This window comes from Gymnogyps californianus, chromosome 11, assembly GCF_018139145.2.
Source record: "Gymnogyps californianus isolate 813 chromosome 11, ASM1813914v2, whole genome shotgun sequence".
Taxonomy (NCBI): Eukaryota; Metazoa; Chordata; class Aves; order Accipitriformes; family Cathartidae; genus Gymnogyps; species Gymnogyps californianus.
In genome coordinates this window covers 12,996,462-13,023,278 of record NC_059481.1, presented here as the reverse complement: position 1 = coordinate 13,023,278, position 26,817 = coordinate 12,996,462, and the positions used below count along the sequence as shown (strand labels likewise).

At 40.0% G+C, this 26,817-nt stretch overlaps 1 protein-coding gene and 1 long non-coding RNA gene across 5 annotated transcripts; one reads left to right on the top strand and one right to left on the bottom strand.

Annotated features, from left to right (window-relative positions):
• The first annotated feature begins 1,327 nt into the window (after positions 1–1,327).
• On the top strand, positions 1,328–25,185 carry USP8 (ubiquitin specific peptidase 8). 4 transcript variants are annotated; one of them, XM_050903514.1, is made up of 20 exons: positions 1,328–1,387; positions 8,050–8,220; positions 8,906–9,050; positions 9,544–9,629; positions 12,283–12,427; positions 13,055–13,112; positions 13,847–13,991; positions 14,264–14,426; positions 15,675–15,819; positions 16,014–16,234; positions 17,377–17,967; positions 19,267–19,356; positions 19,968–20,048; positions 20,453–20,715; positions 21,311–21,523; positions 22,044–22,254; positions 22,589–22,825; positions 23,356–23,498; positions 23,872–24,004; positions 24,235–25,185. In XM_050903514.1, the coding sequence occupies exons 2-20, from the start codon at positions 8,117–8,119 to the stop codon at positions 24,418–24,420; spliced, it is 3,360 nt and encodes a 1,119-aa protein (XP_050759471.1). In that variant the 5' UTR covers positions 1,328–1,387; positions 8,050–8,116; the 3' UTR covers positions 24,421–25,185. The 4 variants fall into 4 exon arrangements, with proteins under 4 accessions (XP_050759471.1, XP_050759469.1, XP_050759472.1 ...); XM_050903512.1 differs by having other exon boundaries at positions 13,832–13,991; XM_050903513.1 differs by lacking the exon at positions 1,328–1,387 and adding an exon at positions 4,679–4,693 and having other exon boundaries at positions 13,832–13,991.
• On the bottom strand, positions 14,420–16,919 carry LOC127020740 (uncharacterized). Its single transcript, XR_007767104.1, has 3 exons — positions 16,877–16,919; positions 16,592–16,633; positions 14,420–14,612 (listed from the first exon to the last, which is right to left on the bottom strand). It is a non-coding gene; the product is annotated as an uncharacterized LOC127020740 (long non-coding RNA).
• Positions 25,186–26,817: the final 1,632 nt, after the last annotated feature.

Sequence of the window (26,817 nt, the reverse complement as noted above, 5' to 3'; positions counted from 1 at the left end):
TTGGTATTAACCTCTCTGATTGCACAATATAGAAGACGTGGAGCTGTACTCGTTGCTCCCAGAACCTTTTACATGTCTGATCACTTATATGCACTGCAAATTAGAGATGGAGGATATTGTTTGAGCCTTTCATGTACCCAATACCAACTAATGTTACTGTGCCACTAAGTACTGTGATACAATTAAGCCTTCTGGGCAATGAATCAGTAGTATTTTGGAAGGCTACATGAAGACAGGCATCTTTCTCATTTTGGCTTCATGACCTCCCTGTTTCCCAAAGTGGCTGAGGGAAACTGCTCCAGTTCACAAGACATTTCCATAGGCAAAATGGAGCAGTAGGTTAAAGTATCTTGATTGAATCCCCCACCTTGACACAGTCAGGGGACAGACTGGGACTGTGGCAGGACAGAGCATCTTTCCGCTTGTGTAAGATCTTGACGGCATGACCTGCCTCACCGACTGACTGGAAACAGGCTCAGCACCACCCTCTCCACACCCCTTCTCCCGGTGTTTTAAATCCCAGCATGACTGTACTGGCATGTCAGCACATACCTGCCATCCCTGAGGTACGATGCTTGTAGTAACACCACAAGCTGCACAGAAAACACAGCCATCAACAAAAACCGAGATCTGAACTTACAGTGTCCTCAGTCAATGCAGTTTTCTCTAGGGAAAAAAGGATTTTTTCGTAAGGGGAGGTGTCTCGCCTTCCCACACCACATCTCACAGTGCAGCAGAAGGGCCAGTTAACACCCCATACAAACGCTGGATGTCCCACAAAATGTGACAGACCTCGGAGCCCGCTTTTAGTGGCTTGGCCTCGATAACAAAGCGCCCGCAAACGAAAGGAGGAGCCAGGCCAGGCGGGGCGCCAGGCCCACGGGGCGGGCAGGGCACGGCAGGGCAGGGCGGCCTCGGCCTTCGGAGCGCCCGGGTGGCAGCCACGGCGGTATGGGGCTGTGGGCAACCCCACGCTCCCTGTGAGCACTCTCCAGGGCTGACCCTGAGAAGCCAGCGCGGATGGCGTTGATCTGAGGTGACCTGCCTCTCTCTTCTCCTCACACCACCCCCAGAGCCACCCTCCAGCTCCGAGGGAGCTCCACGGCGAGAGCGGGTCCCCGCCCGGCCCGGCCGCGCCCCACAGGGCCGGCAGGACAGTGGCTGGCCGCCAGACTCCCGCCGCGCCCCCCAGCGGCCCGAGCCCGGCCCCGCAGCCCGGATAGGGCCGCGAGAGTCCCCGCCCCCGCGGGGGAGCGGAGGCCCGGGAGGGAGGAACACCGTCGAGTTCCGCCTCAGCAGCCATGGCCGCGTAGCGTCTGCTCGGCAGCCGCGCTCGGACATGGGCCTGCCCCGGGCCGGCGGGCTGAGGCAGCGAGTCCCAGCGGCGGTAAGTACGCAGCTGGGCCCGCCGCGCTGGCCGGAGGCGGCGCCCGGTCCGCCGGGGGAGCGAGGCCTGCAGGGCAGGCGGACTCATCTCACGCCCTCCTTCGACCGCGGCGGGAGGGGGCGGGCGCCCTTGGAGGGGAGCCCCGGGCCCGGCCCCGCTGTGCAGGGCGGGGGGGGGGAGGGGAGAGGAGAGACGGCCTTCAAGGGGCTGCGGAGGGCGGGGGGAGCCGGGCTGGGCTGTGCGGGAGGGAATCGGGCCTGGCCCGGCCCGGCCCGGCGGGGAGCCGGCAGCCCTCCGGCCCGGTGCCGACGATGTAACCTTGGACAGCCCGCAGTCCCCCCCAGCCGCAGCCCCGGCCGGTGTGACGCGTGAGCGGGGTCGGGGGAAGCCGCCCCGGAGCCCGAGAGTGGCCGGAGAAAGATGGCACGGAAGCAGCGCTTCCCAGAGTGCACTCCTCCGGCCGGAGCGGGCGAGGCGGCGAGCTGCGGTGTCATGGAGACTCCCACAGCACCGGCCGTGCCCGCGGCGGCGGGGTCCCGGGCCCGCACCCGGGCGCCGCAGGGTTTTTAACCGCCCGGTTATAAACTTGGAGGAGTTTTCAGCCTCTCTGTCACCTCCCCGGCTTCTTATCACCGACACTGTTTGCGTACGCTTTGCACATTTTCATTTATCTAAATAAGAAGTGAAACTATTTGTATTCTTACTTAGATTGAATAACTTATTTTTTTTAAGCAAATTAACTTTGTAGTGTCTTCCCTCCCCATCAGTATCAGTTAAACTGTTGGATGAGCGAACTGTCAGAAAGTGTTTTCTCACTGTGCGAAGAGTGGTTCCCAAGCTTGATGGTGCAGGTAGTTTCAGCATGGTACATGGCCAAAGACAGACTGCAACATGTTACTGCCATAATGAGTGGTGGTACCCAGCAAAATTATGAAAGTTTGGGTACTCTGTGAGCATAATGGCCTTGCTATAAGAAGCCCCAATGGTTATAATCATCCTATGCACATTAAGTAAGTGAATAATACTTTATTACATACCTAAATTGGCAATGCACAGTACTTAGCATGTCAATTTATTTCAGACTGTGTTAGTGTATGCTGCTTGCAATATAACTGCTTCTGTGCGTTGTTCTTGCTATGGTCATTCCACTTAAAGCTTACTCATATCCTTAGTAAACCAGGCATGATAATTAAGATGTTGAAAAACCTGTTACCAACAGGTATGTTTCCCTGTCAGTGTAAAACTATCCATTCTAAGTATTTTAAATGCCCATAAACATCCAAGAATGACTTCCCGTATATTTTTGGGATATTGGCCTGGTTTTCAGCACTCTTAAGTATGAAAAAGGAGCCTGAGATAATACTTCAGCTGGGGGCAGAAAAGATCTACAGTTTTGAGTTTGATCTTAATTTTTAAGAAAAAAATTGACAAACCTGAAACAGATTGTTTCCTCTTCCTCACAGGGTTGACTAATAGTAGATTTAGCTATTATGGCTTCTTCAGTCCCTTGTATTCATCGTTTTATGATCCAGTTCTCTTTTCTTGCTGGGAAAGATTTCTCTCTTCCTTAGAGATGTATGAAAGATCTACATATGTAATTGGAAGGATTCATCAATGCCTCAGTGTTGCCATTGTATTGATATGGTGATTATAAGTGTGGAGGGAAACGGAATGCTTGGCAAAAGTGACCATAATCTAGTCAATACAGCCTGGCGCAGCAAGAGCTTATCCTGATAAAATGGATATGTTTCTGATAAGAAAGTACAGTTCATTGCAGCTCCTCTAGTGGAAACAAATACAGACCTTGTACAGAACTTGCAGTAGCTGGTCTATCTCCATGCATTTCACTGCTGAATGTTAACTACTCCTGAACGTCTCTGTGCAACTTATTTTGCTGGATTCCTCCATTGAGACCAGGGCAGTTAGGAATCTGATATCTGCAAAAACTTGTGTTCAAAATCAGCTGGTTATATATGAAGGAGCTGATTTGGATTCTGAAATCATAGTCTTCCCAAAGCCTGCTCAAAGAAGAAAAAAACCCAACTCATTCATTTGAGTATAAGGGAAAATCAAGATACAAGCACATCTTAAAATTTAGTAGAAGCTTAAGGAGTTTTAAGGGTCCTTATGAGCTAAGACTGAGCAGTCAACTGGCAACTAGTGGTCAGTCTGTAGCCCACTACTGACTAAAATCCAGTTAGGGGATTTTTGATGCCTAAAACTGAAAATGCTAGTTATAGTTCCGTAGTTAAGGTTCTGTATAGAAGAATGAATTAGGAACTGCAACTGAAATCTCCTATCAACTTATGACATATGCTGTATGTAATTCCATTAAGTAGGCTGTTGAGAATTTGGTTTTTTTTTTTAAATAATTTAGAAAATGTTAATCCTAATCCATTGTTACTCATTTTGCTGCAGCATATTGTATGACCTCCCTTGTGGGAGGTCAAAGAGTAATACCTCATTCATCAGATACTGTGGTTAGTAGCTCATGTTTTGAAAAAGGTAGAGAAATTTCTTCAGATCAGGAAGTAAAAGTAAGTTCAGAATTGAACTTGTCTGGCAATTTAAAGACCTGCAGTTATAACTTAGTAACCATAGCAGAAAAACATGGAAAGCCAATTTTTGTTCTGGGCCAAAACTCAAATTTGGCTTTTATCCTCTAGTTCTACATTTGTATAGATGAGGTTCCAGAAGAGCTGCCTGTATCAATGTATGTCAGCAACACTTGAGAATCTACTAGCATCTTTTGCCTTCCATTAAATGGTTCATTGTCCACATAATCTTGGTTTTTTTCCTCATACACACACAGACACAGTAATGTTATATCTTTTTCGGACTACATATTTAGTTACAGTATTCTGTCAGAACACAACCAAATGCTGCCACTTAAGATTAAGAAAATACTGGTTACATAACAGAGCAAACATTGAAGATATATTTGGAAAGGACTTAAAGCTTCAAAGAAAGTCTATTTACAGTTCCAAGGGGGAAAAAAAAAGCCAGGTAAAGACATGCTCTAAAGGTAGGATTAGACAAGCAATGCTAAAGTCTTAATAACAGTGAAGCCTTTCTTTGTAATTCTATGAGGTTGTAAAAAGTATGTCTTTGTTCTAGGCAAAAAGGCTTTTAGATTGGAAAGGTCCTTTACTTTGGGGCGGGGGTGTGTCTGTGTTTTGTTTCTGCTGAATGCAGCTCTTCTAATGAATTTTTTGCCTTGTTTTCAGCACCTAAATATCTCCCTGAAAGTTAAAGTTGAACATAAGACACCTTATATAGGGAAGACAATGTTTTAAGATGTGTGAGGTATGGGATATATTTTTAATTGTATGTATTAAAATTAGTATTTGAGGACTTCATTATTTACTTTCTAGAATTATCTGGAAATCAGTCTCCTAAGGAAGGATTTTTGACGAGTTTATCAACTTTGAAAAGTTGCTATGTAACTGGAAATTAGCAAGTACAGTATCTGTGTTCAAGCAGTAAGTTATCTAGCCAGATATTGTTTAGTCTGACCTTGGCATGCCAGACCTTAAACCAAAGAATCATTAGACATGTATCTTATCTTATTTTTGCATTTATTTCCGACATGGACTTACCAAAGGTTTTGGTTAACTTAGTATCTTTATTGGATAACCAGTTCCTCGACCAAGAACAGTCAACCTAGTCATACTATATGCAGTGAGACTTCAAAGAATGTAACAGCTGTGTGCCATGGGAACGGATCATGTCATCTACCTGGACTTGTGCAAAGCATTTGACACTGTCCCGCACGACATCCTTGTCTCTAAATTGGAGAGACATGGATTTGATGGATGGACCACTTGGTGGGTAAGGAATTGGCTGGATGGTCGCAGCTTGATGAGCACAGTCAACAGCTCAATGTCCAAGTGGAGACCAGTGACGAGTGGCATTCCTCAGGGGTCAGTATTGGGACTGGTGCTTTTTAACGTCTTTGTCGGTGACACGGACAGCGGGATTGAGTGCACCCTCAGCAAGTTTGCCGACAACACCAAGCTGTGTGGTGCGGTCAACACGCTGGAGGGAAGGGATGCCATCCAGAGGGACCTTGACAGGCTTGAGAGGTGGGCCCATGCGAACCTCATGCAAACCTCACGAAGTTCAACAAGACCAACTGCAAGGTCCTGCACATGGGTTGGGGCAATCCCAAGCACAAATACAGGCTGGGCGATGAGTGGATTGAGAGCAGCCCTGCGGAGAAGGACCTGGGGATGTTGGTCGATGAGAAGCTCAACATGACCCGGCAATGTGTGCTTGCAGCCCAGAAAGCCAGCCGTATCCTGGGCTGCATCAAAAGCAGTATGGCCAGCAGGTTGAGGGAGGTGATTCTCTCCCTCTACTCTGCTCTCGTGAGACCCCACCTGGAGTACTGTGTTCAGTTCTGGGGCCCCCAGCGTAAGAAAGACAGGGACCTGCTCAAGCGAGTCCAGAGGAGGGCCATGAAGAAGATCAGAGGGCTGGAGCACCTCTCCTCTGAAGACAGGCTGAGAGAGTTGGGGTTGTTCAGCCTGGAGAAGAGAAGGCTCCGGGGAGACCTTATAGCGGCATTCCAGTACCTAAAGGGGGCCTACAAGAAAGCCGGAGAGGGACTTTTTACAAGGGCATGTAGTGATAGGACAAGAGTTAATGGCTTTAAACTGAAAGAGGGTACATTTAGATTAGATGTAAGAAAGAAGTTCTTCACTGTGAGGGTGGTGAGGCACTGGAAGAGGTTGCCCAGAGAGGCTGTGGATGCCCCATCCCTGGAAGTGTTCAAGGCCAGGTTGGATGAGGCTTTGAGCAACCTGGTCTAGTGGAAGGTGTCCCTGCCCATGGCAGAGGGCTTGGAACTAGACGATCTTTAAGGTCCTTTCCAACCCAAACCATTCTATGATTACATTCCCATCTTAGCTTCTCATTCTTGGCTACACACACCGACTGCTCTCCTTGCACAAGCTGTGTAGCCTTTCTGCCTCTTCAGCAAGCTCAATTGGCTCAGTAAGAGGTTGGACAAGTACCAGACCAGTGTGAGAAAGAGGGAGGGAAATCAGGGCCACCTCATTTGGTGGAAGTCAGCTACAGATCGATTCAGTTGTGTGAAACTTCACTCTGAGGTCACTGGCTGATGTTTTTTTGGTCACACTTGTCATACTGATCATCACCTTGAGGGTGGAAGGGAAATGCCCTACCTTCATCTTGTCAAAGGCCATGTGGGTTTTCACTACTAGGAAATAATTTATTTGTTGGGATCTTCTGAGCATCTTTCTTCTAATTAGTTCCCCTTAATTTCTTCAGTATTGGTAGCACCTTAATGTCTCACTGCTTGAGAGGGAGCTCAGTTCCTCCCCTGCCACCCCCAAGAGGTAAAATAATTTACCATGTATTAGATTCAAAGATTTTTAGTTAGACTATCTGTATGAGATTTAATGGACTGCTCTATGCAGAATGTCAGATGAGATGATGTAATAGTCCCCTCTGGCCAAACTCTGCTTAACTATTTGTCTTGGTTTTGGCTGGGACAGAGTTAACTCTCTTCTTAGTAGCTGGTACAGTGCTGTGTTTTGGATTTAGTGTGAGAATAATGTTGATAACGCTCTGATGTTTTAGTTGTTGCTAAGTAGTGCTTATCCTAAGTTAAGGACTTTTCAGCTTCCCATGCTCTGCCAGCAAGCAGGTGTGCAAGAAGCTGGGAGCACAGCCAGGACAGCTGACCTGAACTAGCCAAAGGTGTATTCCATACCATGGAACGTCATGCCCAGTATATAAACAGGGGGGAGTTGGCCAGGAGGGGCGGATCGCTGCTCAGGCATCGGTCAGCGAGTGGTGAGCAATTGCATTGTGCATCACTTGTCTTTTCTTGGTTTGGTTTTTTTTAATATTCCTTTTCATTACAATTATTATATTATCATTATTCTTAGTATTATATTTTATTTTACTTCAGTTATTAAACTGTTCTTATCTCAACCCATGAGTCTTTACCTTTTTTTTTTCCGATCCTCCTCCCTATCCCACTGGGAGGGGGAAGTGGCTGCATGGTGCTTAGTTGCTGGCTGGGGTTAAACGAGGACACTATTTCCTGGCTACCTGGAGAGCACTTCCAAATGAAAGCAGAAGGACAATGGTACCTAGGAGTTCAAGGCCTACAGCATGTCAAGTCAACTTTAACAGTAGCAACCTTCCTTTTCTCAGCTTGTCTTTTACCAAGACATTAGAAGTCACCTTTCCAAGGGTGTAGTGTGTATTTGCAGAGGTTTGTGCTAAGCTAGTGATAAAATAATTATGCGTTACAAATTTAAGAGTGCAGAGAAGTCAGCTAATTTTTTATAATATACTTACTGGCATTACAGTTGAATAAATTTGCTGGATATGATGATTTTGAACATTCTTAAGTCAGCATTTCTTTTCTTATTATTTTCTTATTCTTCTGTTAGCAACATATTGCTAACATTCTTGATAAATTACCTGGAGTGGTTTCAAATAATTCTGTCACTTTGGGAGGATTAATTTATACTGTTAACTGTTCAGTCACAGTGTTTGCATCTAGTGCTAGCTCACATAAAGTGAGATAAATTAGGTAGTAACCCCATACAGGTAACTATAACTGTATTAAAAGTCATAGGAATATAATTGGGCTCTCCCTACCTTTTTTTCCTCCCCGCCAGAAAAATATTGATAGAGACTTCTAAGAAGCTGTACCATCCTTGAAGGGACATAAGTAACAACATTAACATGCCTGCTGTGGCATCTGTACCTAAGGAGCTATATCTCTGTACTTCATTGAAAGATCTCAACAAGAAGACAGAAATAAAACCTGAAAAGACAAGTACAAAGAGGTATATATATTTTAATTGATTTTGGATTAATATTAGAAGTGTTAGTGCTACTCTTCTGACCAGGTTCCGGAACAACTATGTTGTGGATCTAAATTTCCTCAATTATTTCTGTTAGAGATAAAAGTTTTGATAGTCTTATGTATAGATCTCTCAACTATCACATCAGATATGCCTACTGCCTACAGAAGGTAACTTCACATACTGCCAAAACATGACTTGGACAGAGCATGATGTGCATGAAAATTTGCGTACTTTGAGAAAAGGCTACATAAATGCAAATTCTTAAAAATGATAAAAAGTTTAACAGATGTGTGAATAGAAAATATTTTGCCTTTAGCATTTTTAGACAATCAACGATTTCATTTTGTCTTACTATGAATTAGTTTTTCCTCAAAAAAAAAAAAGTTATTTTTAGAAGGGAAAAGTACTTTTTCCCATATCTCAGTATGCTATTTAATTATGGAAGATTTTAAATGAGGCTAGTAAACAAATTAGCAAAGAGAAACATTATTTGGAGGAGCATGATTCTAATTCATATTTAATGAAAGCCTTATATTAAGATGTTAAAATCAAATGCGTACTATACGGGCAGAGGCTGTGAACACTTAAAATGGCATCTTGTAATGAAAAGGTGTTTGGGGACAAGCCAACAATCATGTGCTTTACTCCTCTTCTTTGATTTCAGTTATGTGCAGAGTGCCCTTAAGATTTTCAAGGCAGCAGAGGAAAGCAGATTGGACCGAGATGAAGAAAAAGCTTACATCCTATATATGAAATATGTGACTGTTTATAACTTTATTAAAAAGAGACCTGATTTTAAGCAGCAACAGGTATAAAAGCTTTCTGACTGACCTCTTCTGCATTCGTAGAAGTATTAGAAGTACAGAGAACTACGCTAATGTACATTCAAAGGATTACACTGGTATTAAGCAGACTGTCTCACTTATGATGATATTTTTTCCTTCTTATTTTTGACAAGTCTATTGTTAATTGCTTTTACAGTTTGCTTTTATTACACATAAGGTATATAAATTTTCAGTTCTGTGAGTATTTTTTCAGGGAAAGGTAGTCCTGTCATCTTTCCCATTCAAACTTGTTTTGGTGCAGTTGCCTTGCCTTGCCTTTATTTATTAGTGCTATAGAACAATTTTACTTACAAACTCGTGTTTGAGAGGAAAATATATTGATTCAAACCAGTTCCTTTTGTTGGCATTAATATCATTATAATACCAATTCTCTGTACATTAGCAGCTGTTGATATGCATGGAACTAGGCATTATTAAGCTGTACTATTAATATATGGGGTGATGCTTGTAATTTTAGGATTATTTTCATTCAATTCTTGGACCTACAAATTTAAAAAAAGCTATTGAAGAAGCTGAAAGACTGTCAGACAGCCTTAAACTCAGGTACGTGAATACAGTTAATAGATATTGTTCATTATACCTGAAGCCTGTACATGTGCAATTGCAGGTTTTCATGCTATTTAGTAGTAAGGGATTGTACTTGAGTAGACCTTAGATGCCCGAAACTCTTGAGAGCTTAAATTGTTTATCCACAAAAGTCTTATTAGAGATAATTTTCGTCATCACATACTCCAATAACTTGCCACTGTATACATTGTCTCTTAATTCTTGGTAACTATGATTTGCTGATATTGTCTCCTGTTTTTGTTTAATGACTAATAAAAAGAAACCACAAGATATAAACTGTATATGTATATATGTAGAAATGATCAAGAGCCATTTCCTCCTTACCCTTTTCATCATAAGGTCATCTGAAATCAAATATACTAATGAACGTACCTAATATTTACATATGTTAAAAAGTCCTCCTAGTGTGGATTTAGTTTACACTAACAAAACACATTTTTTGATTTGTTAGCTAGCTGCTACACCTTTTCTCTTCCTCTGCCACGTGCAGACATGTATATGGAAGTGCACACTTTTGCCAGTATGTAACTGAGCTGATGCTAACGGGCTTTTGGGTAGCTCATTAACAACTGTCAAGTTACATATCTTTGGACCATAAGCAACGAAATTGTGTCAGTAAGAAGTTGTAAGGTAGAATCTATCTTTAGGTGATATTTAGTGCAGTATGTCTTGCTTCCAGCCTTATCTGCTTCTCGCACCCTTAGCGACTATCTTTCTTGCCCCTTTCTCACCCTTTTAACTCTTTCCCTTCAGCTAAGCACATTTCCCTTCCCATGCCCACTCCTCCCCCCCAAGTATTATTGTGAAAGCATATTCTGTGCCCTTCGAAGTGCTTAATCCATAAAGTTCGTTTAGGTGAACAAGGAAATAAGAGTGTAATTCACATATATGAAAAGAGACTTTCCAAAGGTGTCTCATGATACTATCCGTGAAACAATCTTTAGGTTTTCCTTATTTTTAGTTGAGTCTTACAATTCAACAGAACTACAGATTTGCTGTAAGAGTAAACACTGATAGAATTATAGAAAACCAAAATTATTTAGAGACTTATTTTTTAATAACTTGTGGCTTTTTAGGAAAGGAACAGAGTTTTGAAAGTTGACACAATTAATAACTTTCAACCACTCTGGGCAAAACGTATATATATTTAAAGGGAATACAAATGAAACATGACTCCTCTGTAACTACAGAAGTGGTTTCAGGAAATTATTTGTGTAATTTCTTCTCCAGGCAGTAGGCCAGCAAATAGTTTGAATGTTAATCGTTAACTAAAAGTGGAGCTGCTTAAACATCATTTGTGTAGGAGCAGGAATATCTACATGAATGACCTACTATGTGCTTCAAAGGCGTAAATGGGAAATTGATGGGTAAATGTTCCATATTGACTGAATTAAACTAAAATCTGAAATACACTTTAGTGCCATTAACTCCAAATGAGAACAAAATGCTCTGTTCTAACTTATGATGCCTTTGCCAAATCAAGAAGCCTGTTTAAGAAAGAAAATTACAGATTTGCAGCCTCCTTCCTATTAGTGGCCAATTAGTGGAGTAGACTTGGAGGCAGAATTTGATTTAATGATCTAGTTTATTAACACAGTACTTTTGATATGAAATACAGCTATATTGTCATTTTAATCCTGATTAGGCAACATTTGATTAAAATGAGCAATTACTAATACAGTTCAGTGTTCATGTTTCACTGCTTGGTTCAGTCATCAAAACTGTTAGTTCAAAACATGCTTTTTTTGTTTCATGGATCACAGGTAACCCTTAAGCTTCTCAGTTATATTAAATATAATAGAATGCTATTTAACAGTGATGTGACTATACAAACCTGCAGTTGGTGATCTAAAAGATGTAGCTTGGAGGTCACTAGTTTACAATATTGCGACCGTGCTTACAATGGCAAAAGGCTGGGAGGTTAATTTTAAAGTCTAAGGCTTTATGAAAAGGACAGCTGTATGCAAGACCTAGGTCCACCAAAACTGTCGAGTATACACGATTCTTACATTGACTTCACTGTAGCCCCAGTGTTTGAAACAAACAGCAGGGACACAGGTAAGGACATAACAGTATTACAAAGTCAACTTACATTCTGAAGGTGACTGCTACCGTATCAGTAGTTCTGATCAGACTTCTCAGAAAAAGGAAATTTAGATAACTGAGCTAACTTACTCCTAACTGTTACTGTTAGCTGTGTTGCAAAACCAAATAAAATACCTGGGACGATTGTTATTATATATTGAAGTTTACCTGTAAGTCACCAATACTTACTCTTTCCTCTACAAAATGAAAAAGCTATTACATTTAGTGACACCATAAGTAAGCATGACCCCAGGTTTAGAGAAAAAACAATTAGTTAGCCTTAAGAGCAGTGATTATGAAACAGGACCCAAAACAGGATTTAAGAATAAGAAAACCCAGCCCAAGAGTGGGAGAAATAATCTCAGGCAGTCATGGAGGAAAATGGGGTTTGTTGGAAATACAAAAATTGACAATACTTTAACTTTTTTTTAAACTTTAAATACTTTTTTTTTTCCTCCTGAAGACTTGATGATTCTGATGTTAATTATTCAAGGCTAGCCAATAATGCAATATTGGAAAAAAAGGCTTTTTTTTTTTCCAATAGATATGAGGAAGCTGAAGTTCGGAAAAAACTTGAAGAGAGGGACAGACAAGAGCTGCAGAAAAAGCAAGAACCAAAAGATGATGGAAAGAGTTCAGCCAAAAACTCCTCAGAAAGTGCTGTGGATTCCAAAGGAAAAAGCCAAAGGGTAACTGAAGATGTTTACAAAGTCTCAATTCAGTCTAAATGTATAGTTTTAATCTAGCATTTGATCTCTACACTAGTAGCTATTTCCAGTTCAGAATCATGTTTTTTTAAAATAAGCTTACACTCCCCATAACCCTTCTTTGACATTTCTTTGGAAGATGTTGAGTCCTACCTCCAAATCTTGCATAAGATAGGCTAGGGTTTTTTGTAAAGTCAAATTCTATTTTATAATAGAACTAGCTAGCGTAAGAAACCCAAGGTAATGGTAATAAGCTGATGTTACGGATAATGTCTCTCCTCTTTAGGAGAGAGCTGACTTTTCAGCAGTAGCGTAGAAAGAAACTCATTTCCCCACAAATATGTCACAAATTTCATCTAGCAGATGATGCTGTCCTAGATTGTATTGCCTTTTTAACTGGTTTCTGTCTAGGTAGGGCAGCAATCTTGGTATCTTTTTAGTACATTCGTCAACACATCTTTAGAAGCAGCTTCCTTTTTGTAGGTTTTTTCCTGTGGCTTACAGTCTGACCAGTTTCCTTCAAGCTCTATGAGAGTCAGTGTCTGTTGGCCACCTTGGTTCTGAGTATTAGATATTAAACTGACTTTTTTTTTTTTCCTTACAACACAGATTAATGGTGAGAGGAAGCATTCACTGGAAAGAAAGGATCAGTCTGACAGTCTGAGTGGTAAGAGACGCAGTGTTCACACAGATGTGAAAAAGGTCTCCATATGACTATGCACCTATCACCTAAGCAGTTGCAATTCTTTTAAGGAGTTACTTCACAGAGTATTTTGATGCATATATCCTGCATAACATCAACTTAGTAATTAACTAAGCTCTGTATTGCAGCCTTCATCGCTTCTCTTGAACTTAGAAAGCTGTACTTAGTTTTTCAACAGTTCAGTAACTAAAGCTGAACTAGCCCTAAAGTAGTCAAATTAGAAAGAAAGATGTCTCCTCAACTGATAACAAAAAAATCTAGGCAAGGCTGAAATGTGTCAGCTTTCTCAGTTAAATAAGAAATTTTTCCTTTCCCCTCCCAACCTTCTAGTTTTTGTTCCTGTAATAAGTATGTGAAAATGTTCTCTAGAGTTCTTAACTGAAGAGGAACATCTGCAGCATGTAGTTTACAAATGCTTGCCTATATAGCTTCATTTAAATGAGACCACAAAAAGTGAAACTAGTTTATCACTGAAGTGTTCAGTATTGTCTAATTCAGCAGATCAGGTGCTAATCACTACAGCAGTGGGAGCAAAAGGTCCAGTATGTTTATTCTATAGTGTCTCACCTCCATAACTTTGTGGGACTTTTCTGTTCTGTTTCATCTGTTTGCAGTTGTGATTGCACCAGTCAGATGTGATCATAGCTACCTCCATTTATAATGTAGCTTTGTACATCTAATAGCTTCTCTATTTCAAGGAGCGGTCACAGCTGAGAAACTGTTTGCAATGATGTCGGACAAAAATATTGAATTGATTATAATGGATGCTCGAAGATTGAAGGATTATCAGGAATCCTGTATTCCAAGATCTATCAGTGTCCCAGAAGAAGCTATCAGTCCTGGGTATGAAATAATGTTAAATGATAGTGAAATATTTAATTTTATAAATTGACTGAAAAAAAATTATATGCTTTTAAAGCTTGTACACTTAGTTTCAGAGTCCCTGATATATACCAGTGAGTGAGATGTATCTGGACAGCTCTGTTCTTGCATGTACTGATTTCAAGCCAGAGCATATTTATTTTATCCAAGCACATACACATATATGGATTATATATTGTTGGACAAAATGTTACTTGTACATTTGTCTTTAAATGTATGTTAATACATTTCAGAGTTACTGCTAATAGGATTGAAGCTGGACTCCCAGAGGATTCTAGAGATCCGTGGAAGAGGAGAGGACACTTTGATTATGTTATACTGCTAGACTGGTTTAGTTCTGCCGAAGACTTAAAGCTAGGAACAACTCTTCAGAGCCTGAAAGACGCGCTTTTTAAGGTTGGCAAGTTTCACGTTTTATATTAATTCATCTCAATAAATAAGAAGATCTTAAAGCACCTATAATTACAAAGTATATGGAAGACTTAATGACACTGGAGGCGAACATCTTGGTTCAGTTTTCAAAGACTGCTTATTTTGATAGCAGAAGTGTAGTCTGAAGTTTCACATTCCCGTGCTTGTGCTCTAGGAGAGGACAGTATAATTTATTAAATAGATAAACAGCGGAATGATTCAACTCCCCTCCTCAACAATTAGCTCAAAACCTTCAGAGTTCTTGGCTGACAGAGTTATTTGGGAAAGTACTTAGTACTGTTTGCCAGAAACATTGTCACCCTCTTTCCTGTATTAGCAACTGGAATTACTTATTCATGGGAACTAGCTGGCCACCTGCAAGGGCAGGCCAAAGAAGGCTAGCTTCTTTGCAGTCCTGTCAGCCGGGCACTTCCTAGAATGGAGGGGTTTCAGTGAAGGAGACCCCAGAAACATTTTGAGGATGGTTAATTTTTCTGCATTATTGAATATAACTTTTAGAGAAACATGAATTTAAATTTGAGCTTCATCAGTGCAGGGAGCTTATAGACTCAACATTAAGCAGATGCTCAACGTTTTCAAGTCAGAACTCTGGCTATGGCTGTGTTGTCCCTACTCTTTATATTGGTGGCTCTTGTGAAAGAGTGCACGTCTTTCTGTTACCTAAACATTCAAGACTGGGGTTCAGCGATAGTTCAGGCAGTTCTCCCTGTTTATTGCTTTAGAGAATATTCTCTGATCCTCTGTGCCTTGTTCATGTTCTAATAGTAAGGTCCTCAGGAGGAGGGCAGTCTGGGGCCTGAACTCTGAAGGGTTTTTCAGAAAGTTAACATTATGGTTTCTAAAGCCAATGCCCCTAATCACTCAGCAAACTTATCAGATAAAAAACTGAAGCAAATATTACAATAAAAATATTTTTCTGCATGGAGGATCGCTACCTGAAGTAGTAGTAAGTGGTTCTTTCTGTATTGGAAATATTCAGACCCTGTTGTAGGTAGAGCCAGGAACCTAACTGTGTTGGGCATTCTCCAAACACAGAGGGGGAACCCTGTTCCCCAAAGGGTTTTTGCAGCCTCTTAAATTCTTATTTAAAAATCTCAAAAATGACCTGTCTCAATGTAATGACTAGACACAGAAATTTCAACAACCCTGTTAAGATGTAAAAGTTTCTTTTCTATTTTTAAATCATTTAATTTCAAACTTTTTTTCTTATAGTGGGAAAGCAAAACTATACTGCAGAATGAACCTTTAATTCTAGAAGGAGGTTATGAAAACTGGCTCCTTTGTTTTCCCCAGTACACAACAAATGCTAAAGTAACTCCACCCCAGCATAGCAGGAGTGAAGCAGTGACTGTTTCTTGTAAGTATAAAGGATGACCCCCTCCCCCCAAGTGTTTATAATTACTGGTTGTATCTTTAATTCATTCAAATATGTTTGGGATAGCCTTGTTCTGGCTAAATCTAAATTTTGGGGTGGATCGTGGGGGTTATTTTCCTTTTGTGTTTCTGTTTTAAGAGCTCTCTCATGCTTCCCTCCTCTCCCCCCTCCTAAAGTGGATTTTACGTATCCATCTCTGGAAGACCCAGCTCCTGTTCCACCTGTTGTTGCTATAAAGCCATCTCCAACAGAAGTGATTGAAAATGAAGAAACAGGAGATAATTTGGAAGAGAGACTAAAATCGCTTCACAGACCAAACATACAGGATGCTGCTGTTCCCAACTCTGACAGTTCACTTGTAGTTAATCCAGTATCAATTACAAGAAGTATCCCTGAGGTAAGCTGTGTTTCTTTTGTTCAGAGTTAGTATATGGTTAATCTATTAGAGACCCGCCACATGCAGAAGCCTAAATCCACAAGGAAACATACTCAGTATTTGTTTAAGCCTTGTACGCAAGTATATTGGTACAGAGACTATTGATGGTCTGTGAAGCCATGGTAAGTAATCTACAGAACTTTATGAAACTGAATATACTTAACATAATTGCAGAGCTTTTCATGAATATTTTTTATATGAGCACCTGAGAAATTGAAGGTCAGCAATTGATCATTAATTCAGAAAGTCTATAAGCAAACTTTTCTACTCAAAACATATATGATGAAATACAGGGAGGGCAGCTAGGCCATGGCTTACCTTGGCTATTCCGAAGGTCTGCTTTCCAGCAACTGTATCTTCCTGCAAATAATGAAACATTTAGGTGGTTTGTCACTCTTGGCCCAGTAGTGAAAGTATAGGGATTTGTTTCTTCTTTTCACAGGGATAAAAACTTTCTGAAGACACCTTTGTAGAGTCCTTGCACTAAACTATTGTTTTCTTTAGGAGACAAGGCTAAAGTTAAACTCTTCACTTTCACCCTTCTAGATACTGCCTTTAATACAGATTTCAGCCAAGGGACCCTAAACTGTAAAATTTAAAGACCTTATTTCTGATTTTCCCTGAACCAGATAAGCTTTTATTCCTTCAGAACTTCCACATCAGCATCAAAACCAACTTGCTCACCTAGATCTGGCCATAAGCCATTCTTAAATACCTCTTCTCATCAAGCAGATCTGCCTTAATCACATGCTCTTTCACATGATTGAGAGAGCCAAGCCCAAATTAGGCTGCCTGATTGCCCTAAAATGTTCACCTTTGAAAGCTTGAAAATGAAGAGTTGTAGTAATCAGTGCTTAATGCTGTCCTTATGGTTCTGTAGGGCTTGTTGATTCTTATCTCACCTCTGGAAGTTAAGTGAATACCTAATTTTACTAACAAGCAATTTGAATTACCAGATTTAATGAAATTGAAAGTTCACTATCTCTCTGGCAGAAGTCAACTTTATATCACCTTTATTCTCTTATAAATCTCACTTTAAAAAAGCTTAGCTAACAGAGCAGTAATAGCTGTAGTGAATTGTTGTTCCACACTTTGTGTTACAGGTTGATCGTACTAAAAAGCCTTCACTAAAAATCCCTGATGATAACAGACCAAAATCTCAAAGTACAGTCAGTGACAGCCAGCCTGTTGAGAATGGACGAATAGTTCCAGACCGGTCCACAAAGCCATTACGTGATGCAAAGAGCGTTCTGACAGAAGAAGAAAAAAGTCGTGTACATGCAGAAACTGCTGCTCTGCTAGAGAAAAACAGACGGGAAAAAGAACTTCGGGAGAGGCAACAAGAAGAGCAGAAAGAGAGACTCAAGCGAGAAAAAGAACAAGAACAAAAAGCAAAAGAAGAACAGAAGGAAAAAGAACACAAAGAAAAGCTACAGCAATCCAAAGAGGACAGAGAACAGGAGAGGGATGAACAAATGAAAAGAGAACAGGAGGAAAAGGAACAAGAAAGAGCACGCAAAGAAGCAATAGAAGCAAAAAAGCAAAATAGAAATGAACTAGAAAGCATTGGTGCAAAAAGGATTGAGATTGACAAAATATCTACGGAAGAAAGAGAAAAGGGAACTCGAACACCAGAAATGCAGAGACGGGCACTGGGTGATGCATCTCAGACCTTTGTGACCGTTTCAGGCAAGGTTAGTGAAAAAGAGAAAATCATCACCAAATGTGGAGTAATTATTCAGGATGATTTGTGAGTGCCTACTCTAGTATCAATCTAGAAATTTTAAATACATCATTGAATTTTTATTTAGGCCATTTTTACATAAATGTAGAGGAGAAAGTTAAAACCAAGACACAAACAGGTTTTTGGTTTTTTTGCAAGACAGCCTCGATTCTTGTTTGTAGGTAGGCAGCATGGAATCCCCATAGGATAATAAAACTTCCCACTGACGTGGAGCTAGAAGGGATGGTTCATAGGCTGCAATCCTCTGTTTCAAAAATAGAGGCATGATAGCATTTTATCTCTTGTACCAGCCCAGTACTGTATATTATACTGTTGTAACACATGCTAGGGACAGAATTGTATTATCATAACAAACTCTTTAGTGCCCCCAGCTGCATAAATGCTGATATAACAGGATTTTGTTGACTGGCATAGGAAGCAAAACAATACCCTAATCTAATATTTTTGCTGAGAAGAGTCCGGTTCCAACTCTTTGGAGGGGGTCACAGGTCCTTCTTTCCTCAGATTCTTGAAAAAAATTGCAAAATTTCTGAGAGTATAAAAATCATCTGATCATTTCAAATGGCTCTCAAACAGGAGCCATTTGTGAAGCTGAGTTAATAATGGAACAGATGTCTTTAAAACCATTTCTCAAGAACATGCATTAGGGTATCTTTCTCTCCCTTTGCAATTGCAGTTGTTATTTGAGCAAACTTTGGTGCTTGTGTAATGCAAATGCACAAGGAAGCCAAAATAAATCTTCCTGGGCAACCTTAGCACAGCCATTCTTGAGCTTTTGACTGACAGAGCAACTCACATAATCCCAAAATGACTGCCTATGATAAAATAAATTCATAATGTTGGCTTCACAATTTGCATTTTTCATGGAGAGGCTTTGTCACAGTGAGAAGTAAAAAGGGAAAAAGTCTTTCATTTAAAAACAAATTGTAAAACCCACAGCTTTTAGGGGGGAAAGTAGTGTAGGTGGAACTTCTGCACTTGATTTCTGAGCTCTTGAAACTATATAACAGACTGTCTTATTTAATATAACATTCAGCTACAAAGGCTGTTCCAGCGAATTGCCTACAGTATAGACTAGGAAGAATAAAAATGATGTGTAGGTACCTGCTGTAACCACTTTTTTGTGGCATGTGCATTTAACAACCAAAAAAGAGAATATAACTCTGCTTTTTCCCTATTTTGCTTTATCAGCATTCTTTACTGACATTCCAGATGAAAATTGAAAGCCTTCTCTCAAAATCTTTTACAGCAAACTGGGGTTAAAGGACAACCAGACAGTGAAGCTCAAAAGCCAGGACCCCTTAGAGAGGATTCTGAACAAGATACTGAAAGACTTAAAGTAAATACAATGTGTTGTATGTAGCCAAAACCAAGCGCAGATGCTTTATGATTATTATATTATGTTAAATTCCACCTCATTTCAATTTTTAAAGAAGTCATCATCTTAAGAAAAGACTATGCCATGTTTACAGCTGTTTGTTTGCTTTTTTTCATTTGTCATACTCATCTGAAAAAAATATTTGAAGCTTTCACTAGAAGTCTTCATATGTTTCTGATGGCATTAACAAGCATTCCACACTTGTTCGTCATCTCACGCATACTCCTTCGCGTACCGCTTTGAAAGGGAGAAAAGATCATCCCTATGTGTTTAACAAAAGCACATATTCCTAATACAGTAGCTTGTTTAGGGAAGAAATTGAGTATTCAAACTTTTGTGAGACTGAATTGTTCTTTTTTTTCTGGAGCGTGTCAACAAATGGGTTTTGTTTAGATTGAGTGATAGAAAATAGTAGTACTATATTACCATTACAATAAATTGTATTTCCAGCTATAATCAAGGATTTCTTACTGAACTGTTTTGCATTGAATCATGTAACTATATAGGGAAGTCACAGGCAGCTTGCTGCTCTGCATAAGTACCTGTACGTACCTTACATTTCTGTTTATTAGTCTCAGCGGGAGCCATTAATGAGAGCGCGAAGTGAAGAAATGGGAAGGATAATACCAGGACTGCCTGCAGGTTGGGCAAAGGTAACTTTCTGTTCTGATGTTACAATCAAGTTGCCTTGTGCAGTTTCATAATGCGTTTCAATTGTGTCTTATTTCTAAGTTAGATCTTGTTTGATTTATTTTTTTAAATTATTTTTTCCCTTTCAACTTCCACATGGTTATTTTCTGAATTTTAACATTATTTGTAATGAAACTAGGAGAGCTCACCTGCTATTTCTGTTACTAAGCAGTTACTGTTTAATATGCATTTTGGTGAAAGTGGTGCCTTCCAGTAAATTTAATCCCTTAAGTTTTGAGGCCAGTCATGACTGTTAACATCTCAATGTTTGAAAAACTCATGCACTGTTCTTACAGTAGTTTAAAAATAGGTAAGTTAATGATGGATTTTTACTTGTTTTTGAAACAATTTACTTTTTTTCCCCAAGTTTCTGGATCCAATCACTGGAACCTTTCGTTACTATCACTCGCCAACAAATACCGTTCATATGTATCCACCAGAAATGGCTCCTTCATCCACTCCTCCATCAACCCCTCCAACTCATAAACCCAAGCCACAGGTGACTGTTGAACGAGAAAGAGAACACTCCAAACTGAAGCGCTCCTACTCTTCCCCAGATATAACTCAAGCCATTCAAGAGGAAGAGAAGAAAAGAATTCCTGTAACTCCTGCAGTCAATCGTGACAATAAGTATGTTTGATAAGTTATACCACAACTCATGCAATATGATAGCATATAGGACTTTCTTTGTGTTTAACCAACTGAAATTCATAAATATTTTCTAAGTAGATTTGAGAGGACGCAAGAGTGATAGAATTAAATTTCATTGCTAAAAGTTCAATGTATAGGGCAGTTATCTTTTGAGAATTAATGTAATTGTTATGTATTAACATGAATTTCAGAGGTCACAGTGTAATTGGACAATAGTTGCTTTTTAAGTTGTGGTACTTGTGTTAACGTATTAAATGCCGGTCTTCTGACAGCTTGTGAAATGTAGAGTTTTCAGTTTTTAAACTGGGTTAAATCAACGGCTAATTCTTCATCTGTGCATTTAAAAAAAAAATCCAAACAGAAACAACGGATGGAGCCTGTCGGCCTCGTTGTAGGGCAGTGCATAGGGGTTTCTCACTATTGCATTGACTGGTTTTGAATACCTGAAAGGATGGCATTTGGTGACATCCTGTGGCAGGACATTTCATTCCCTGTGAGGGAGGGTGGTTCTGTTGGCTTATGTGCACAGACTTGTCAAGTCTGAGATTCCTAAAAAAGAATTTTTTCCTTACAGACCTGTCTGTTACACTAAAGCAGAAATTTCAAGACTCTCTGCATCACAAATTCGGAATCTTAATCCTGTATTTGGGGGATCGGGACCAGCTCTTACAGGACTTCGTAATCTAGGGAACACTTGCTATATGAATTCCATATTACAGTGTCTGTGCAATGCACCTCACCTGGCTGATTATTTTAACAGAAACTTGTATCAAGATGATATTAACAGGTAACAATCTCTTATTCTCATCCTTTAATTTATAATTGAAGGAAAAACATCTGCCTTTACAATTGTTAATTCAAAAAATCACTTAGTGGGGTTAAGGGAGGGGTGTTTGTTTTTTTTAAGTAGGAGACAAATGCTAACTTGTAAGAGTCTTGACATTTTCAAAATTTGTGTGTGTGATGAAATAGGTTTTACTGGACAGTCTTAATTAAATTGTGCTTACCACGTTCATAAATAGAAGTGTACTAGAGTCTCCTAAAACCAAACAGAATATTTAAATAGCAGTTTACAAAACAAGCTGGAAACAGCTGTACCTTCCATCAGCCCAGTCTTGAATATGGAACCAAATTACAGTGCCAAAGTAGACAAAAATTTTAACTCAGTCTAACAACCAGTTTTTCTTGTTCTAGAGAAATTACTTTGAAATTGGGATAACGTCTTGAATTAATAACAATATTAAAAAAAAAAGTTATTTGAAGGGCTCACTATATTTTTTTTTTTTTTAATCTGTTTAATTGTATAGGTCAAATTTCCTGGGGCATAAAGGTGAAGTGGCTGAAGAGTTTGGTGTAATAATGAAAGCTTTATGGACAGGACAGTATAAATATATCAGTCCAAAAGACTTTAAAATTACAATTGGGAAGATTAACGACCAATTTGCAGGATATAGCCAACAGGACTCCCAAGAATTGCTTCTCTTTCTAATGGATGGCTTGCATGAAGACCTAAATAAAGTAAGCAATACGCTTGTAACAAATTATACATATGTCAGATGATCAAGAGAAATAAATTTTAGAAAGACCCTCTTATTTCATAAGAAGATTATGTTACTGGAACCTTGTATAGAAGGAAATGTGAGTATTCAGAATTAAAGTAGGAATTTAGTTTAAAACAGTATAAGGTACTGAAGGGGGTAATGGAAGAAGCCTAACTAGATAAAAAATAGATGGCTACACTGACGTTTAAATATTCTTCCAAATATTCAACAGTATGCTTGCCTACAGATCAGACTTCCTATTTTTATATATGTTAATATATGGCTATGGTATTTAAACTTCTGTTATCCAGGCTGACAACAGGAAAAGATACAAGGAAGAAAACAATGATCATCTTGATGACTTCAGAGCAGCAGAACTAGCCTGGCACAAACACAAACAGCTCAATGAATCCATTATTGTGGCACTCTTTCAAGGCCAGTTCAAATCTACAGTGCAGTGTCTTACATGTCACAAGAAGTCCCGAACCTTTGAGGCTTTCATGTATTTGTCGTTACCACTTGCATCCACTAGTAAATGTACGCTGCAGGTACGGTGGAACTAGAGAGAAACAGTTCTTGAAGTAAAAACATTTCTCTGTGACTTCATTATGATGTTGCTTCTGCTCAGCCTCTTGTTAAAGGGGTTGGTTGATATTCCAGCTTAATTTACACTAACCTGAAACATGAACAGATCTGAGTCTTCATTATTTTTTAATTCTTCTAAAGTTTAAAAAAATAGGTCATTCCTTAAAAGTTTTAAAATACAAGCAGGATGGAAATATTGAAGCTGCAGTAGCAGAAAAGACATGTATAGTATTTGCTTTTGTAGGTCATAGTATAAATATTTTGTGTTTTTAAACAAAATATTGTAGGTACATTTTGAAGGACTTGCAGCTAATTAATATATGCAGTAAAATTTATGTCCACACATGGGCTTAATTCACTTTTCCTCATTTTTGTGAAACGTAGCTCGCAGATAATTGATGCAGGTTAACGACCAAATAATAGGAAACAAACATTTTTGCTACACTTTTGTAAACACCTGCCCTTCACAATCTGTGTTTGTATTTTGTTTTAGGAATGCCTTAGATTGTTCTCCAAAGAGGAGAAGCTCACTGATAACAATAGGTTTTACTGTAGCCATTGCAAAACTCGAAGGGATTCTTTGAAAAAAATAGAAATTTGGAAATTACCACCTGTTCTTCTTGTGCACTTGAAACGGTAAGAGAAATGGTGATTGGTGAAAATTAATTAGGATGAAGTGACCAGGCTTTGATGGAGCTTGATTGTTCCAGTGCAATAGCTAACCATTTTTAATTAGAAAAAGTTCCGGATGTATTTCCAGTTGTAATGTTGCAAGAATTTTATTTTCATCTGATGCCTCTTTTATTAGGCTGTAGTTCACAAAGCACTTTTACAAGTAAACTCTCTTCATTTGTGCTAAGACACACATGCAAGCATTAACAAAATTGGGGGCCAAATGTTTTAGTTGAGATCATGTCCTGGTTAAAAACAGGGAAAACAAACATACTTAATATTCTTAAATAGCTTGTGAACAACCTGTAACTCTTAATGATGTTTTTTAATTCTCTAGATTTTCCTATGATGGAAGATGGAAGCAAAAGCTTCAAACTTCTGTAGATTTCCCATTGGAAACTCTTGACCTTGCACAGTATGTTATTGGTCCAAAGAATAACTTGAAGAGATACAATCTGTTTTCAGTATCAGTAAGTAACCATGTCACATTTCAAAGTTCAGCTGGTCTTTATGCCAAGACTTGGGTTAGCCTGTGTGATTCATCTAGGTTTCCAGGCTGCCTACCTGGTTGCAGATTAAGTTGTATTCTAAAAAGAATTATTGGTATTTAGTAAAAATCTCATAGTCCAGTTTATTTCCCTAACTAGGGAAGAAAAGGCAGCTTTCAAGGCCATTAGTTCTTTTCTTCTTATGTTTACAGAATCATTATGGCGGGTTGGATGGAGGGCACTATACAGCCTACTGCAAAAACGCTTCAAAACAACGCTGGTTTAAGTTTGATGACCATGAAGTATCTGAGATCTCAGCATCATCTGTGAAATCCTCAGCTGCATATATTCTCTTTTACACTTCTTATGAACAGCGAGCAGTGGATATGGCCACATAAAGTAGTGTGGGTTAAGAAAACCGGTTTTCTTTTTATAAGAGCAAAGTAGGTATGGGAATGCATATAAATATGCAGAACGATGACAAACGTAGTCACGTACGTATATGGGGATGGCTGCAGCAGCTTTCCTGCAAGCAAGCTCTTTCTGGTCAGTACTAGTGCTTAAAAATCAGAAGACTGATTAATAATGCTTGTGGTAATACTGCCATTTGTGAAACCATTTAAAAAGCATACTTGCATTACCATTTATTGAAAAAACAACTATATTTTTAGTCTGCTCCAAAACTAAATTCTAGCTTAGTCATCTGAAATCTATTAACAAGTAGTTTAAAATGTCTTAAAAGCCCAAGGCATATCTTGATTTTTATTTTTTCCTTTCACTCTTATGGCCTTTTCACATTTCTAACCTTAAGCTTGATTCTACTGTGAATACTCTAGAATGATGTAAACAGTTAGGAATGTAAGTGTACATATTGATTGCATACTTGCACATCAAAACTATGTATATAATAAAATGTCCTTTTTGTGAGAATCTCTAAAACTCAGAGGATTGCATTTATTTGCCAGCTCTAAGTAATTGCAACACTACTTAATAAAAAAAGCAGAGCTGTATTTTTTTTCTGTTAGCTTTTGTCAATATTTGTGCACTTCAGAGTTATTCTAAACAAGATTTTCCTTTTTAATTTTTTAATATAAATTTTCATGTACACATGCATTAAAAACCTTAATGAAGAAATTATTTAAAAATATATCCTGTTAAATGTATGTTTGGGTTTGGTGTTTTTATTCTCAACTAGTTGTGTAATGGTAAGGATTCTACACAATGACAGTCTGAATCATATTCACACAGTTTAAAGGTTCTTCAGATGAAAAAAATACTACTTCGTGTAGAACTGATTAGTTTAGAAACTATTTTAGTTGCATCTTGTGCATCTCCCTGCTCTGGATTTGGGTTAGTTTTCCCTCTCTGATTAGGTTGGCATTCAAAAAATCTTAAATCCTACATTCTGAGCTTTTATCTGTCTACAGGCATATGTCTTGCTGATGGAATTAAGACCAGGATTGATTGTTTTCCAGAAGCTTACAAGCTGCAAACAAATTTGCAGTGCTAGAGGGACAAAAATGGCAGTACTAGAATAATACCTTTTTTTTTCTCTTTCTTACATTAATGGTCACTTCATCCCCTGCTCTCTTCTGAAACACATACCCTCGGTGGTCTGGTCATATGCTTTCACCTTAGTATCCTACTGTCAGTTTCTGAAAGGCAGCTTAAAACAACGTAATATGCTTAACCAACAGAGAAACAGGAATTTTCAGGTAAGTGCATCTATGTGCACAGCATTTGGGTTTGTATTGGGTTTGTGTGGCGGGATTTTGGTAGCAGGGAGGGGCTACAGGGGTGGCTCCTGTGAGAAGCTGCTAGAAGCTTCCCTGGCTCCAAGTCGTACCCGCCGCTGGCCAAGGCCAAGCCAATCAGTGACAGTGGTAGCCCCTCTGTGATAACACATTTAAGAAGGAAAAAAAAAAACAACAAAAAACTGGAAAACCTGCAGCAGAGAGAGGAGTGGGATGTGAGAGAAAGAACTCTGCAGACACCGAGGTCAGTGAAGAAGGAGGGGGAGGAGGTGCTCCAGGGCAGAGATTCCCCTGCAGCCCGTGGTGAGACAGCAGGCTGTCCCCTGCAGCCCATGGAGGTTAACGGCGGAGCAGAGGTTCCCCTGCAGCCCGTGGAGGACCCCGCGCCAGAGCAGGTGGCTGGGCCCGAAGAAGGCCGTGACTCCATGGGAAGCCTGCGCTGGAGCAGTCTGTTCCTGAAGGACTGCACCTTGTGGCAGGGACCCACGCTGGAGCAGTTTGTGAAGAACTGCAGCCCATGGGAAGGACTCACATTGGAGAAGTTTGTGGAGAACTGTCTCCCGTGGGAGGGACCCCACGCTGGAGCAGGGGAAGAGTGTGAGGAGTCCTCCCCCCTGAGGAGGAAGGAGCAGCAGAGACAACATGTGATGAACTGACCGCAACCCCCATTCCCCGTTCCCCTGCGCCGCTGCGGGGAGGAGGTAGAGAAAATCGGGAGTAAAGTTGAGGCCAGGAAGAAGGGAGGAGTGGGGGGAAGGTGTTTTTTTAAGCTTTGGTTTGATTTCTCATTATCCTACTCTGATTTGATTGGTAACAAATTAAATTGACACCCCCCCAAGTCGAGTCTGTTTTGCCCATGACCGTACTTGGTGAGTGATCCCTCCCTGTCCGTGTCTCGACCCACGGGCCTTTCGTTATATTTTCCCCTCCCCACCCCACTGGAGGGGAGGAGTGAGCGAGCGAGTGGCTGTGTGGTGCATTGTTGCCAGCTGGGCCTAAACCACGACAGTGTTCTTTTGAGGGATGTATGAGGTTTGTCAT

Excerpts from the sequence above, each read along its gene's own strand:
- USP8 (XM_050903512.1), top strand. The coding sequence starts at position 8,117 with ATGCCTGCTGTGGCATCTGTACCTAAGGAGCTATATCTCTGTACTTCA. Across the intron at positions 9,051-9,543 it reads CTGATTTTAAGCAGCAACAG|GATTATTTTCATTCAATTCT; the intron begins GTATAAAAGCTT and ends TTGTAATTTTAG. Across the intron at positions 23,499-23,871 it reads CTTCTTGTGCACTTGAAACG|ATTTTCCTATGATGGAAGAT; the intron begins GTAAGAGAAATG and ends TTAATTCTCTAG.